Source organism: Sorghum bicolor, chromosome 9 (assembly GCF_000003195.3).
Source record: "Sorghum bicolor cultivar BTx623 chromosome 9, Sorghum_bicolor_NCBIv3, whole genome shotgun sequence".
Lineage (NCBI taxonomy): Eukaryota > Viridiplantae > Streptophyta > Magnoliopsida > Poales > Poaceae > Sorghum > Sorghum bicolor.
Window position 1 is genome coordinate 50,618,432 of NC_012878.2, and position 16,041 is coordinate 50,634,472.

The following is a 16,041-nucleotide window of genomic DNA, read 5'->3' on the forward strand; positions in this document are numbered from 1 at the left end:
CAAGATTCGACGTGACGAGAAATCTTTGAAAACTTTTTAGATTACGGTGGGAACTAAACAAAGCCCAAAGATATCTCGGTCTATCAAGTCTGGTCGACTGGGTTGTTGCGTCAGATTCTGGTGCCTAGACTCTCCGCACAGGCCGCGGTTGAGCTAACACTGCTGCAACAAAGGCCTTGTTAGTTCCGAAAAGATTTTGGATTTCGGTACCGTAGCACTTTCGTTTGTTTGTGACAAATATTATTCAATTATGGACTAACTAGAATCAAAAGATTCGTCTCGCGATTTCCAGCTAAACTGTGTAATTAGTTTTTGATTTCGTCTATATTTAATGCTTCATACATGTACCACAAGATTCGATGTGACGGGAAATCTTGGTCCGAGATTGATCTTTTCCTGACATAAGTCCACGAGTCAACGGCTAAATTATTTTTTGTCTTTTTCTCCTCTTCTTCTCCTTTCCATCCCTCCTCAGGCTTCTCCGATCTCTCTCCCTCTCTCTCTCTCCTCCCACATCTCCAGTTCTCCCTCTCTTCTCGGCCCGACGGCGTTCCACCTCCAACCCTCCTCTTTTCCCGCCCGCGCCGTCCCTTCCTCCGCGGTAGCCACCGCAAGCCCCGCGCGACGCACACGGCGGTGGTCCACGTCGACCAAATCGTCCACCGCATCACGTTCTCCTCCCCGGCGAGGGTCTGTAGGCGAGGTCGCCGGCGAGGAGGTCGACGCCCAGATCCGCCAAAGACACCCTCCAGCTCGTCACAGGTGCTCCTCTTCCTCCCTCTCTCTTACTCACATGGGGGGCTCCGGCGGGTCGCGGCTGTGCGGTGGGCGAGCTCGCCGCCCCGATTCGCCGCCGGTGATGTCCCCCCCCGCCACAACCAACCGCCGCATAGGGGAGGTGATGCATCCCTCCATTTGAGGTAGAGGGGGCTATACGTGGAGACTCGCTATAGGTGAGGGGATGCTTCCCCTTCATTTGAGGGAGAAGGGGGGCTGGGTTTGAGGTAGAAAATTTAGGTATAAGGTATTCAATTGAATGATTAATCTGTGTGAGCCCTCTAGTTTTTTCGGTATTGGGGATGATTTGAGTAATCTGTCGGAGATGCCCTATTTGTGTTCGGATCTGACTACATGCATGATAACTTCAGAGTTTGTGAAAAATATTGGGTTTACATCCATGTCCTGTACTGGGTCCGCCACTAGGATTGAGAAATGACAAGTTGGTCCTTGCTTCTGATCTGGCAGGGGAGCTTCCCCTTTTCTCAAATTTGTAATGCTTAGGCTTTGCTGCCTTTTTTTCTTCTTGATCAAAAAAGTTGTTTCTTAAACATATCCATGCTTTCGTTCATTGTGTGTGGTAAAGACACTCCAGGGGTTCAGCCCTTGTTATTGTTGGAATGCACAGACTAGATCTGTTATTCCCTTAAATTAGCCTCACATGTTATTTTGTAGTAATACATACGTCTTGGTTGTATAATTCTGAACACTGAAGAATAGTGTCGATAAGAAGATTTAGTCGTTGTCATTAGTATTTTTACCAACATGTGCGTACTGTACATGCTTTGTGCATGCCGTTGTCATTGCCAGAATGCACAGACTAGATCTGTTATCCCCTTAAATTAGCTTCACATGTTATTTTGTAGTAATACATGCTTCTTGGTTGTATAATCCTGAACACTAAGAAGATTTACCTTACTATTTACCAACATGTACATACTGTACATGCTTTATGCATGCTGTTTCCTTTATATTTGGTTCACAGTTACATAAGTCTTAGTGATTGCCAATCAAATTTTGAAACCTGCACAACTATGAATGACTGATTTGGACCACCATTTTCCCCACGATTCAGCTGATGCTTTTGGTTGTTGGCCATTGATGATGATTCTATGCGGCATGGTAGTTATTGTTGACATTCCATTTTATTCTAAACAAATGAGAAAAAGGGGGCAAAGCTCATGCCATATTGCCATATGTTTGTTGCGCTAATTATTACTGAATGGGTCAGCAATGCTGGTAGAAGTTTGTTTACTCTATGCAGTGTGAGATTATGATTAGGACCCGTTTGGATCCTATGAATTGAATTCATTCTAATAATTACAATTTAGTCATAGATTAATTATGGTAATATGATTGTATATAAATATATTTGTATATTATTGTTAGCCATACAAGGGACATACTTTATATGTTGCATTTCTATTTTAGGGAAGCGAGTTGAAGAGTGTGCTATAAGTTGGAGAGTAGAAATATAGCATGGTGATCTATAGAATCCATTTCCATCTCCCACCCTATGAATTTGAGATAACTTACTTGTGAACTTGGGAAAGTTGTGGAATGTCAAATTCCAAACAAAATAGCCTAATCCATTAAGTAGATTCCAATTCCTCTAAAATGAAGGGATCCAAATGACCCCTTATTTGAATTCGGTCAGAAAGCTGTATTGGGATCTATTTATTGCTACTTTGGTGCCACATCAACACTATTTTTCTATATACCTCGCCAGCGTGGAATTTCCTATATGTTCTGATAAAATGTTAAATTATTGTTTAATTCATTGCAGTAGCAGCCAGTGGGGTTTCAGCCAGACAACAACCATGAGTCTTGCTTGTCTTGTATGCCATGGCATGAGCAGCCCCTCGAACTCTCTTAGAAGCTACTCAGTGTCAAGTTCAGAGGAGGAAAGCCGATGTGGAGCTGCTGTTGCTTGCTTAGCTCGAAGAGTAACACCAGCTGGAACTTCTAGTGTCGGGACATCAAAAGTGACCCCTTTTCCTCCCATGGTGAGTGGTCAAGTTGGCACAGAGGGCACTCCTCGACTTCAACGCAGCCGTGCTGTGTCCAGGGACCTTGTTAGAGATTGGAACTTCGATGAAGTAATTGTTGCAAATTAGAGTAGCCTTCAACAGTTGTCAGCTGGACTTGTGCTCTACTTATCAGGGAGGAGATTCCTTCATTTGATGTAAATTTTTTCATAGTAGGCGCCTGAAAGTCCATGTTACTATATATCAGTACTTAATGACTTGATGAGAAAACCCTCGAGAGGGATGGTACCTTTCAGGAGCAATACTTCTATTGTTGCCGTTCTATATGATCGTGTACCTCTGTAGTTAGGATAAATGTTTTCAGTGTCTCTTCCTATTTTCAAACATGTATAAGTTGTCATGTACCTTTATGTATATTATGAATGAATCCAATTTCTAATCTCGATCTAGTTCTGAAAACTGAAGTGATGTTTTGGTGTACTGCAATTGATCTTTTAGGTCTACATTTTGTCAGGCAATCAGGCTTGACATGTTGAGTCCGTATTATCTGCTGTAACCCTCTACGGTTAGTTGGTTGGTTACTCAGCACAAATGAAGGCAGAAACAAAGCTTTTGAGCTGGACTTCCCGAATGGTTGAAATGAAGATATACCATGGGATCTTCTCCCGCATTTGATCGTAGAAACACAAAAGGGACGGACATCTTCTGTCTTATCAGACAGTTTTCACACTGCTTTACACTCTGCATCTTCACTAATAACCCTCTCTTTCCCGGGATTGATGTTGAGCCGTGATAACAATTTTGTTCACCTGTTCTCTATTTAAATCTTGAATCTTGATATCCATTTACGCGCATGGCAATACTTGATAAAACTTGTTGCCCTTTTTTTTGCCGGTGTAGTTGTTCCAAAACCTCTTCATAACAGAACATGTGTCATCTCATGGGTTCTTCCATGTGTTTTCCGTAAGAGACTACATAAATTGGTACACAGTATCGGAATGGGCACTTTGCCCCTCCCCCTCCCCCCCCTGCATTTGGGCCACGCTCCGCCACTGTTCCTTATCACTTCATGTAAGTTTGAGAACTATCTAAACAAGTAAAAACACAACAAATATCTTGCAGGTAAAAAAAAATCCATTGCAGAGTTTATTTAAATTATAGCAAGTATATCCAATTCTTCAGATACAAACCAAAGCCAAATGACAGCAGAAATAATTTTTCCAAAAAGGGAAGTAGATGGATCCTATTTTACGTCAATTGAATATATTTCCTATGATACAACAATGCAGAAGCCCTGGTCCACAACTGATTAGCGATATGTTGGTTTTGTTAAACAGCAACAGGGGGCTTGAGCAGAGCCATTGCTTCTTTAATCTTTCCCATTGCAGCTTGCAGTGTTGACATAGCTGCAGCATATGAAATGCGAACGCCCTTATCATCGCCAAATGCATCCCCAGGGACAAGTGCAACCTATAATGCAATCAACAATAAGCACTGTAATGTTCTTGTATCTTATACTGATGTTCCCAAAATTGAAGTAAGTTCTTACCTGTGCCTTTTCCAACAGGAACAAACAGAGGGACTCAGAGTCCTTGATGGTACCAAAACCTTCCACCTCAGACCCATAGTATGAGCTGAAGTCGATAAATAAATAGAAGGCTCCCTGTAAACTTGAGAGCTTAGATACTCTCCTGGTGCATGTTATATATTCTCAATAAGTACTGTAAACACACCTGAGGTTCGGATATCTTTACTCCTGGCAGCTCCCTAAAGCTTCTTACTAGGTAATCACGACGCTCCTGGAATGCTTTGACCATGGTTGATACTGCTTCACCACCAGCATAACCTAGGTTCAAAGCTGCAAGCCCTGCCTTCTGTGATATACTACTGGCCCCAGAGGTGTACTGAAGTAAACAAGGCACTAGCATCAGGGCTCAGTGTGATAACTAATTCAAGAATTTCAAGTCAGTTTCTACAAGATCCCAAGATTATGTCACAATGACACAGCACACACACTTAGAGGTGCATGGTAGAGGTTGCAGTCCTTTTAAATAATAGAAATGGTTGGCAATATGATGTTAGTATGTCAATGTATTGGTGAACTAAACATAAAAATGAAAATTCTCATGCTAAAAGTCAGTATGTAAACACAATAAGGAAATAAGGTTCTTTGGTGAAATGATCTTATAAGATTAGCATTGTCACAAAGAAAGGAACAAAAACAACCAAAAATTGGTTATAACCTGCAATTGTAAGTGTGAGGAGAAATAGAGTAATAATAAAATCAGCTAACATTTAACTGCATATCATTTTAAACGACTGCCCACCTGGCTTTGGATCTTTCCACAGGCCGCGACGAAATGTTTAGGGGCAGCTAAGTATCCGAGTCTCCAGCCAGTCATAGCAAAAGCCTATAAGAATATAGATCATTTAGATATTCAAAACATTAGCTGAACATGCATATGGTCTTCAATATAGCATAATGCAATGAACAATGAAATCTGCTTCTTCACTTATCAAGTATTCAAGTGCCATATGCCACTAAATTATTTTCTAAAAAATTTAGGCCCTATGTGCTATTACAGAAGGACTCTTACAGCCCTTTAGATTCACCCACAAAAAGGAAATAAAAATAACAGCTAGCTAACTACCTTAGAAAATCCATTCACAGTTAACGTTCTTTCCCACATTCCAGGCAATGAAGCAAAGCTTGTGTGTTTCGCAGGTTGATAGATAATATGCTCATAGATCTCATCAGATAAAACCTGGAAAGGAAACATTAATAACATGGCACATCATTAATAAAGGTGGATTTTTTATGCAGGGTACCAGCTCTAAAATAATTGAACTGGATATAATAAGATCAGAGTGCTTACTAGGAGCCTAGGATGCTTTCTGACTATAGCAGCAATCTCCTCAAGCAACTCCTTAGGATACACAGACCCTGTTGGATTAGATGGAGAGCAGAGAATCAAGATCCTTGAATTTTCATTGATCACTGAGGCAAGTGACTCTGGCCTTAGCAGGTAATTGTCTGATATGCTTGTAGGGAGAATAACTGGCGTTGCACCAGCCAGTCTAGCCATCTCAGGGTAGCTGACCCAATATGGAGCAGGTATCAAAACCTATGATAAGATAGCAATTCATTATTTTTGGAGAACACAATGCAGAATGTTCCAGAACAATAAGCGCCATAGTATTCTAATAGTTTTGTATCATCTGGATTAAGCAGTACATACTTGCAGTTAAACTAAGAAGAATAAAGCAATCACCTAGGCTCCTAAAGGTTACCGTTCACAGCCTCCTCCCTAAAGTACATCAGGACAGAAGGACCCAATGCCGCTACTTTTATGGACATTTCAAATATTAATGTTATTTAAGATCATTCCTCCTAGATTTCAAGTACAGAGATAATAACAGTATGTGGACATTTCTTACAGGGCTTGTTCGATTCAGCCTAATTCTATATATATCCATAGTGTAGAACTTGGAATTGGAAGAATTTTCAAATTATGGGAATAACTTCTTTTGCACTAGGGAAACCAGCTACAGAGCAAGCACCCTAAGAATTTCGAACATTCATAAGTTGAAGCAAGGTTGTAGAATTTGCAGTATTAAGAGTAAAGATGTGTATAAATAATAATTAATTATCTACAACAGATAAGCATATGCTGCTCTTATCATGGATACCTAAACAATTGACACGGAGTAATATTTAAAAAAGTTCCTCCTATGAAGAACTAGTTAGAGAGCTGAGAGCTTTACTTCATCACCAGGTGAGCATACAGCAAGCACTGCTTGTGTAATGCACTGCTTGGCTCCATTGCTTACTAGCACCTGATCGGGTGTGTACGATAGACCATTCTCCTCTGCATATCAAAAGCCAACATTAGTTGTTAAATTTCTCAACTAATCTGGCAAATCAGGGAACGAGGAATCTGTCCGCACACACCCTCAAGCTTTTTGCAGATAGCCTTCCTCAGCTCCAGAGTTCCGGCATTAGGCGTGTATCTTGTAGCCCCATCTCTGATGGCATTCATCCCAGCCTGGACCCAAGCAACAAAGAGGGATAATCAACCTAACTTCCTACAGCTGCTAGAAATGTCAACAAAACACATTGCTCTGAGCTCTGCCCTGAGATTCAGAGTTGCTATGATCCAAACGAAAATATTGTTACATGAATCGGCAAAACAAATTCATCGTGAAGGTATTTGCAATTAAGCTGGCTAGCACTTTCCCCTAACACCAGGACTCCAGGATACACATTGCACCAAGATCCCAAACTAATACGACATATGTTCCTGTTTTTTATACTCTCTCTCTTTCTCCCCCCGGTCCCTTCCCTTTGCAGACCAACCATTTAAGAAGGCCGCTCTGAATTCTCACCTCAGCGATCACGGCCGGCGTGTCGAAGTCTGGCTCCCCGGCGGCGAGTCCGATGACTGGCACGCCGGCCTGTCGCAGCGCCGTGGCCTGGTCGGTGATGGCCATGGTCTTGGACGGCCTGAGCGCGCTCACCCGCGGGCTGATGGTCGTGTCAACCGCCTCCGCCCGCACCGTCACCATCCTGGCCCTGGACTTCAGCGACTCTCTCGCCCTGCGAATCAAAGACACGAGCAGCAGCCTTTACCGACGGGCGCACACGGACGACGAAGACGCGGGGGGGAAGTAAGGCTGGCCGATTGCTGCCGGTCAGGCGCTTGCTCACCTGGGGAATGACAGGGAGGCTGTGCCAGGGGAGGTTTTTGTGGGGAGGGTGAAAGACGGGGTGGAGGTGGAGGAGGAGGTGGCAGCGAGGGAGGAGAAAGATGCCATTGGAGCAGCTCCGGCTGCGGCTCTTGCTTTGCTCGTTGGCTGGTGGCGCGTTTCAGCGAGGTTGTTGGGCTACTGGGTTATACTGCTCCGCTTGGGAAGGGGAAGGTGGGGTGGTAGGTGGGTCGCCGCCGGAGACAGTGCTGGGCTGCTGGCTCTCCTGGTCCTGGCTGCGTCTGCTGGGTTGGTGTCGGAAACGGGATGGTTTGGTTGGCTTGGCTCCTTTTTTTTTTCTTTCCAATTGGATAGGAAAATTAGGGGAAATTCATCTACTAGTAAATTTCTTTTTTTAAGACAAAAAAGAGTAAAGTTCATACGTGCTTTAGTTTGAACATCCTTTTTATAGGAATCCCTGGGAAGTTGATCCAAGTCTGAACAATTGATTTCTCTTTCTGAATTTTGTATAGTAAGAATCACCTTGGAATCTTATAGGAAATTCAGAGCATCCAAATACATATCCAAGTCCCTCCGTTAAAACTCACACAAGGATTAGGTGGGAATTGCTCCTCAGAGAAAATTCATTCAAGCACGTGTCAAAAAAAAAAAACTCAATTGAACACCCATCTAAAATACACACAATTGGACAGCACCATCGAACTTCAGTCCAGCCCTTCACCGCCAGGATTCCAGATATCGGAAAGGATATAACAACACTGTACTCCAAAGTCCCAACAGGAGTGAAGAAAAAAAAAAAACACATTACAAACAACAGTAATGGATGCTGATCAGCAAAGTTGCTAAAACCTGAAAGCATGTAATCCGAGCATAGAATTTCATATCGTAGTTCTATCACCATTTTACAGTGAAGCATGTAAGTTCTATTTCTCATACAACACAGCTCCTGCATAACCAATTTTTCAAAGAAGTTGTGTGGGCGAATTAGGCTACAGATATTTCTGGCACACATTCAAGAAATGCCAAAACGCCAGTGAGGATTCTTTTCTCCTCGATCTTTTTTTGCTCATTCTCACAAAGGGAAACCATGGTGGCCCAAAATTTGAATATAAATGAGTCTAGCAGAAACTGAACTATATGCTAATCAACAAGTGAATAGCAAAAGCCAAGCTATGGTAGATTCTTGAATCTTGACGTTATTATTAAGAGCGGAGCATCTTCACTTTGGGCCCAGACTTCTTCATTTGCCGAGCCCTTTCCTTTTCCTCTTTCTTCCTGAGTGCCTCAGCACTTAATTTGGCATCTGCCTCCTCCATGAGTTTCTTCTTTTCAGCCTTTTTCCTTTGCAGGGCCTCCTGCCTGGCACTCTGCAGTTCCCTGAAAGCCTCTTGAGCGGCCTTTGTTCTAGCTCCATCAGTTTTTGAGCGAGCCTACAAACAACAATATATATAGAAAACTTTAGACATAATCGGAACATGATGATGAGCTCTACAAAGAGAAAAAAAATGGATACTCACATGAGAGCTAAGCTTATAACGCCCAACCAAATCAATGAAGTATGGCACAAGAGCAACCAATCTTGTCATCTCTGACATTTTGCTTGCATCTGGCAATACAAACTTGAATGTAAGGACCTTCTTGTAGGATCCTGCCAACTGGTCTGAAATATGAAGCGAGATGAACCACTTTCCAAATTTCTCAAATGCCTTCTCACCAAGAACCTAGAGATGAAAGAATCATTAGAAGCAGGGTAAGGCACACTATATACAGGATAAACTAAATCAGTCGCAATATTGATCCATTCAACCAAGCTTAAGCTTAGGTTCTTGGTCTTAAGACAGTGTCCAAGTCCAACTGAATAGCTTTCTTGGTCTAGTTACTCTCATTCAAGTCCTAACCAAAGTCACAAAAAACGGGTTCACCACCTTCGACCCTTGACCGGGTTCGTTGACCCCAACCCGGGTTCACGGGTTCATTTTCGACCCGAAGTCTAAAATCTCTCGCAAGTAGAGTACCACGTACCGCGACCCCGTACCTCGACCCCATCGACCAAGAAACTTTGTGACTATGGTCCTAACCCAAAAGATCAAGATGAAAGTGCCAGTAATAAATGATTCATAATGTTTAGAAACAGACATTGGCCTTATCTTATCAGACATACTTACTGTTTTACAATAAGCACCGCAGATCTAATCTAGCTAACGACAGATTTCACAATAACCTAAATTGGACCTTGGCAAAATCCAATCATTTCACAGGCAGATCTCAAAACTGCTTTATATCTTATATAAGGGCCTGTTTGGATGGCAGCGTGGGAAAGCTGCCTGAGCCAGGCATCGCTCCCAATTGTTCGATTTCGAGCGCCTGGGATCATATGCGCTTGCCTGGCCGGTGCTCCTAGGCCAGGGCTGCATCCAAACACGCCCTAAGAAACTGAAGCTACTTCAATCGTTAAAAATCTTATTCTCTAACATGAATGAACTTGATTATGGAAGTAACAGCAAATGTCCCAGTATGTTCTTTCCTTGTTCAACCAAGCTTTCATCAATGTCCAAAAGGTGGCAGAGCAAGAAAATATCAAAGACAAAAACAAATCTCCAAGAATGAAGAAATTCAGGAGAGAGAAACATGACATGTTTGAAATTCAATAAAAGGTAGTTAAAATCTACATCTACCAACATGCTACTGCACATCTGCATTTATACACTTCCATAATTTAAAAAGGCTATCCATTTCATAACTTCATGGTATCCCATCGCCTACTATAAACAAAATACTACCTATAAAGAACAATAATAAAATAACTTGTGCCACGGACAATAGGAACTACTGTTGATAAGCTTTCCATCAAAGCAACAAGCTGAGCTCAGTTTGCAATTCAAAATGCAAAATTTAGTGGGTGTTTCGTGTTTGGGACTGCTCTGCTCCACGTTTTTTTAGCTCCGCTCTACATTTTTTAGCCAAACAGTATCAGCTCCACGCACTCAGTTCGAGAAAAAAGGGTGAAGTTGTTAGAGCACCTAAAGAGGTACTCCACAAGCTTCAGTTTTTTTGTGGAGCTGCTCCACAGTGGAGTTTGTGGAGCGAAGTTTGTGAAGCAGTCCCAAACACCCCCTTAGTTTGAATACAAGCAATCGAGCATCCTTCTCTGTTCTCTAATGTCAGCTTTTAACAGCGTAAGTTAAAAAAAAATGTGAGCCTACCTCAAACCACACAAATTTGAGTAGTTCTCCTTCTGAATCATATTTTTTATTTGAAAATTCAGCAGTTAAGATCCACCTTTATCAAGTTCATTAAATATTGAAGCAGCAACTTAGTGTAAGCATATAAGTTAATAATCTTATCCAAATGAAGCATTTACTTTAGTGAATCCACAAAACCAAATTTCTGTAGTTCACTCTCACCTGATCAAGCACAGCCTCAGTGATGATATCCCCAGCAACCTCCTTAGACTCGGCTACCACAGCAAGCTCATCCGACACCCACTTCCTTCCAGCAGGGGCCGAAGTGAGAACGTTGGCAAACCTTTGCAGATCCCTCTCCTCTTTCTGCATAGTCTTGGCCGCCTTCTTCCTGGCCACAGCCAGAATCACATGGTCCATGGCCTCTTCGTTCATTACCACTTCAAACGTGATGGTGTCCTTCCTAGGGAAGACCAGCTCGACGAACTTTGACAGCAGGTCGTGCCGCGCCCGCATCTCCATGGTGGCGAGCATGCCCTGGCAGAAGCGTCTCCCGCTGGCATAGAACTTGAACACGTCCTGCCCCTCCTTGAGCAGGAGTGGCGTGTCCTTGCCATCGCCAGTGCCTAGAAGGCTGAAGTTCTTGTCGAAGATGGAGTCCCTGGTGGCGAACTTGGTGGCCCAGGCCAGCGCGATGTTCTCGTTTTGCCGCTTCCCAGTGAAGTAGTTGAGCACGAAGCAGATCAGGAAGCTGACGCACGCGATCTCGACGGAGAACGCGCGGAGGAGCTCAGCCGGGGTCCTCTTCGCCGCAGGCGCCGCCTCGGCCGGTGCCTCCGCGGAGGGATCTGACGGGTCGGCCTCGGCCGGCGCGGCGGAGTCGTCGGAGGAGATCGCTTCGGGCACGGGGATGCCCTCGAACTCGTCCTCGTCCCAGAGGTCGAGCGCCGGGGTGGGGTCCCGAGGCGCAGGCGTAGCGGGGTTGTTAGGGTTCGGCGCGGATGTCGTCGTGACGGGAGGTGAAGGCGCGGAGGTGGAGAGGGAGATGGGCGGAGGGGGCGGGAGGTCGACGCCGTCCAGCCCCTCCTCGTCATCGTCAGCATCGAGTCCACCGGCCGCGGAGGGAAGGTCGTCGGAGTCGAAGCCCTCGAAGTTGGCGGCGAAGGAGAGGGAGATGTTGAGGGCGAGGAGCAGCAGGATGAGGAGGGATGCACGCGGCGGCCGGAGCCGGATCAAGCTCGGCGCCGCCATAGCTGAGGCGGCGGAAGGGGAGTGTGGTGGAGACGACGAAGGGGATGGTCTTAACTAGCACGGCGGTGCTGGGGGAAGGTGGGGGGGATAAACGGGGGAGGATGGATGGAGGAGCCGTGCGACTTGCTACTGTGAAGTGGTTGATCGTTGGGATCTGAGATTCATTTTCGTTCTCTCTGTTTTTTTTTTCTTTCGGGCGTGATTTGGCAACAGACGGAGGGGATGGTGCAATCCGATTTTTTTAATTTTTTTAAATAAAGGATTCAGACTGGTTTTAATACCGGACAATATATACACTTCATAAGTTTTTTTTTGTTAAAACCGCACAAAATATCTAGAAGTAGTATAAAATCAAATAAATTAGAGGAAGAGATTAGAGGAAGAGATGAAGTCATACTAACCGACTTGTAAGGCTTGTTATATCGGCTATGTCTTTCACGCAGAGCATCTTCAACCGTTTAACAAATGACTTCTCATTCATAATTGTTTTAATAAAACAAAAAAAAATCTCCTTCAACAGTTTGGTATTTCAATTTCTCTTCCAACTTGGAATATCTTCCTATCTAGCACGTAAATTGGTATGGGTCGTTCTCCTCATGCTTAGCGGGGCTCTTTGTTTGCTTAGCGGGTTTTGAGGTTTTTAGAAACAAAAATTGCTAAACTGTTAGAGATAAAAAAAAATTTACTTCCCATATTATTTTGGGAGTTGGCAAACAACAAGATTTGAGAAACAAATTTACCAAACGATTGGAGATGCTAATATATTTCATCCTTTTATGTCCTGATGACATACTTTCAATACCTACATATTTGAGTTCATATCAAATCTAATTTATGTGAGTTCATATTGAATCTAATTTATGTATGACGAGGCGAGCTGAGTGTAGCTCAGCCCGTATGTTGTTTGCAATGGTTGTATTTTCTAATTTTATTTTTAAGTTACAGCGTCGTTCTTTTCACTTGGTAGATAATGTTATCCTAAAAAGTGAGATACATATTATGAGTCATGACTTCGATAAACCTTAAGATATGTTGGCTCAATCTACCAAAAAAACTTATAGAGTAAGATGTGTATGCATAGATCTATAGGGTAAAATATGCACCGCGCGGCTGCAGCGTGTTTCAAAGAAACATGTATGATGAGGTGTTTGGTTCCACCTTCTAAACTTTAATTGTTTGGATATATACATATAGTATTAAATATAGGCTAATTACAAAACAAAATGCATCGCTGGCCCTTCTAAATTCAATCAAGTTTCAATAAACTACTGTATTTTCTATTAAAAACCTCTAAACTCAATCAAGTTTCAATAAGATTTTGCAGTGCTGGTCCTTCTATATAACAAAGAAAGAATTGTATTCTGGCTCCGTTTAGCCTTTGATCTCCCGCGTTAACACGTTTTCCTTGCTGGAAATCAGGATAGCAATGGGCATTCAAAACCCGAAACCAATGGATTTTTACTTTATTAGGGTAAAAGTACGAGTCAATTTCTCTATCTATGAGTTTGTTGATAGGCAAAGATCTAGACCCAACACGTTTGTGTGCATGAGTATGGGGATGTAGTACCCAAACCAGTAAATCCATGGGTTTCTAAAATCCGATCCATTATAGTGAAGCAATCAGATCAGTTCACAATATCCTAAATTTTTTTTTTGACGGTCAATTTTTTTTTTGACAGTCTATCCTAAATTTTTCTACTAAACTGCTACGTTCACAGACATATATAAGATGATATGTCCATTCAAGTAAAAAATGAGAAGAATAAATACAATTTCATGTTTTGAGACATGATTTTTCATGTTCTATTTTTTTCTTTGTTGCTACGTGGATGTGCTTAGGGCACTCACAATGCATGGTGTGTACTCGGTCAGGTCTGCCTACAGACGAATTGTCTTGGACTCTGTGATAGAGTCTTGCATTGTGAGTACCCTTATGGGCAACCCAATAGATATCCGTAACTAGATAGATACAGGTCTGAGCACCAAATTAAACCTATCATAGATCATGTGTTTTTTAATGGGTAAATTTTATATTAGGCATGTTTACTTGTAAAATATTTTGCAAAATGTGAATAGTATCAATTTCGTTTGTATTTAACAAATATTGTCCAATCATGGACTAAGTAAGCTTAAAAGATTCGTCTCATCAATTTCGACCAAATTGTGTAATTAGTTTTTATTTTCGTCTATATTTAATACTTCATGCATACGTCTAAAGATTCGATGTGACGGGGAATATAAAAAATTTTGTAAATTTTTTTGGAACTAAACAAGGCCTTATAGGCATGGGTTTAGACTAACAAAATCTAACGGGTTTTATATGGGAGTATCAGAAGGTCCCGAAGGGCTGTGCACGCAAACTCTGCTCCTTCCTTTCCGAAGAAAACTGGTCAGTCCGACTCTCCGCCGCGCGCGTCAGCCGATGGAGGAGCTGCAGGCTGCCGTGACGGCGCACCTGGACCAGGTGTCGGGCCTCGTGCAGGCGCTCTCCTCCGAGCTCCGCCGCGGCATGGGGCCCGCCGCCGACAACCTGCGCGCCTTCATCCGCGCAGTCGACTGGACGGTATTCTCTCCGGATCGGCGGATCCCCTAATAGGAGATCGCATCCGGACCCCCAAGACCTTGCTTTTTTTCCCCTCTCTCACTTCCAGAGCTCACAAAGAATGCGATACTGTTTCAGGAGCCATGGCTCATGTGCTTGATGGCATTCCATGTGGTTCTGCTGCTCACTGCTGTAGGGTTCAGGAGGAATGCCAACTTCCAGCTATTCTTGTTATTTCTTGCTTGTGAGTCTTTTGTTCCTTCTGTTATTACTAAGCACGCATTGCATATGAGCAAGTACATTGTTGCTGGGGGGAAGGAGTATGCAATTCCATCCATATTCCACAGCAAGAATTGCCTGGTGCCGATAAATTTGTAGTTTCAAATTTCGTCAGCACAATTTCTAATCCAGGTTTATTTTGTTTCTCTCTTTTCCTTTGGTGCCATTTGATTCAGACCCTTCCGTGTGAAATGAAATCATCGAGGGGAAATTGATATTGACATTAATTTTGATCATATTATTCGGTAACAGGCCAAGAGCAATTTAGATGTTTATACACCAATTTATTAATACCATTGGCTAGTGCATACCTCACTAACTAAAACAAGTAAATTAGTTTCTTCAACACTGACACACTTATCAAAAAAATTCCCTACCATCTCGCAGTTGGATGATTTCTCCTTGAATCCACATCATTTTCTTACTGTCTCATTTAGATTTCTAATGCTATAAGCCTATAATAGCATAAATATACTTCTGTATTTGGATGAACAAACCAATGATGGTATGAGTTTCATCTCACATTATCTTGCAACACTAAATTACAGTGAGATTTGGAAGATTGGGAATTTGGAACCTCATATTTTGATTTGCTTTGGTTCTCAGTTCATGGTTTACCTATGCAGATTCAGGAGTGTATCTAGCTGAAAAGATGAACAGATACCTGGGAGAGCACTGGAAGAGCTTTACCAGTAGGAATTATTTTGACCGTTCTGGAGTTTTCATCTCGGTCGTCTGGTCTGGGCCCCTTATCTTCATATCTATTGTCAGTGTGGTTAGTAAAAATCTGGCATACCCTGATGTAAAGGTTTCTGTTCATTACATTCAGCTGTTTATTTGCAATTTACCTTATGTTGCTTATCTTTCTACTCTTTGATCATTCCAGATTAGCAGCCTCATTGCATTATGTCGATTGATGGTGAAATGGAAGAGAGCAGAACTTAGGCACCGGGCTCGACTTGCTCGTGACAAGAAGGATTGAGAGAAGAGGAAAAAAATCCTTATTATGGTAGAATCGAATGATTTAGTGAGGTTGGACTTTTCTAAAGTTTGTGTGTTGCTTCTCAGAAGGGCACTCAAGAATTAAGTGTTGGAAATCCTGGATAAGCAAGGAGTGTCTACAGCTATTGTCCTTGCTGATCATGAATTCCTGTAGGGCATACTTCATCAAAAAATAGATATGGTATCTGTCTCTATCTTGTTTTACATTGTAGATGCAAACACGGATGTAATCTTGATTGAAATTGCCTTAGGACCAAAAGTCTATGACTCGAAGAATTTATACAACTTCAAAACAATCATTGACTTTAGACAA

At 42.6% G+C, this 16,041-nt stretch overlaps 4 protein-coding genes across 5 annotated transcripts; 2 read left to right on the top strand and 2 right to left on the bottom strand.

The window, feature by feature from the left end:
• LOC8077153 lies at positions 455-3,223 on the top strand. 2 transcript variants are annotated; one of them, XM_002439808.2, is made up of 2 exons: positions 455-762; positions 2,564-3,223. In XM_002439808.2, the coding sequence occupies exon 2, from the start codon at positions 2,598-2,600 to the stop codon at positions 2,892-2,894; it is 297 nt and encodes a 98-aa protein (XP_002439853.1). In that variant the 5' UTR covers positions 455-762; positions 2,564-2,597; the 3' UTR covers positions 2,895-3,223. The 2 variants fall into 2 exon arrangements, with proteins under 2 accessions (XP_002439853.1, XP_021304119.1); XM_021448444.1 differs by having other exon boundaries at positions 631-762; positions 2,567-3,223.
• Positions 3,882-7,733, bottom strand: LOC8077154 (bifunctional aspartate aminotransferase and glutamate/aspartate-prephenate aminotransferase). The gene is made up of 10 exons (XM_002441111.2): positions 7,474-7,733; positions 7,152-7,362; positions 6,718-6,811; positions 6,531-6,634; positions 5,642-5,890; positions 5,417-5,530; positions 5,093-5,176; positions 4,499-4,669; positions 4,315-4,428; positions 3,882-4,235 (listed from the first exon to the last, which is right to left on the bottom strand). Exons 1-10 carry the CDS (start codon positions 7,578-7,580, stop codon positions 4,095-4,097), a joined length of 1,389 nt encoding a protein of 462 aa, XP_002441156.1. The 5' UTR covers positions 7,581-7,733; the 3' UTR covers positions 3,882-4,094.
• On the bottom strand, positions 8,312-12,055 carry LOC110430618 (uncharacterized protein At5g49945-like). Its single transcript, XM_021448443.1, has 3 exons — positions 10,877-12,055; positions 8,990-9,193; positions 8,312-8,902 (listed from the first exon to the last, which is right to left on the bottom strand). Exons 1-3 carry the CDS (start codon positions 11,903-11,905, stop codon positions 8,675-8,677), a joined length of 1,461 nt encoding a protein of 486 aa, XP_021304118.1. The 5' UTR covers positions 11,906-12,055; the 3' UTR covers positions 8,312-8,674.
• LOC8058508 (transmembrane protein 18) lies at positions 14,243-16,041 on the top strand. The gene is made up of 4 exons (XM_021447681.1): positions 14,243-14,468; positions 14,586-14,691; positions 15,353-15,501; positions 15,613-16,041. Exons 1-4 carry the CDS (start codon positions 14,328-14,330, stop codon positions 15,706-15,708), a joined length of 492 nt encoding a protein of 163 aa, XP_021303356.1. The 5' UTR covers positions 14,243-14,327; the 3' UTR covers positions 15,709-16,041.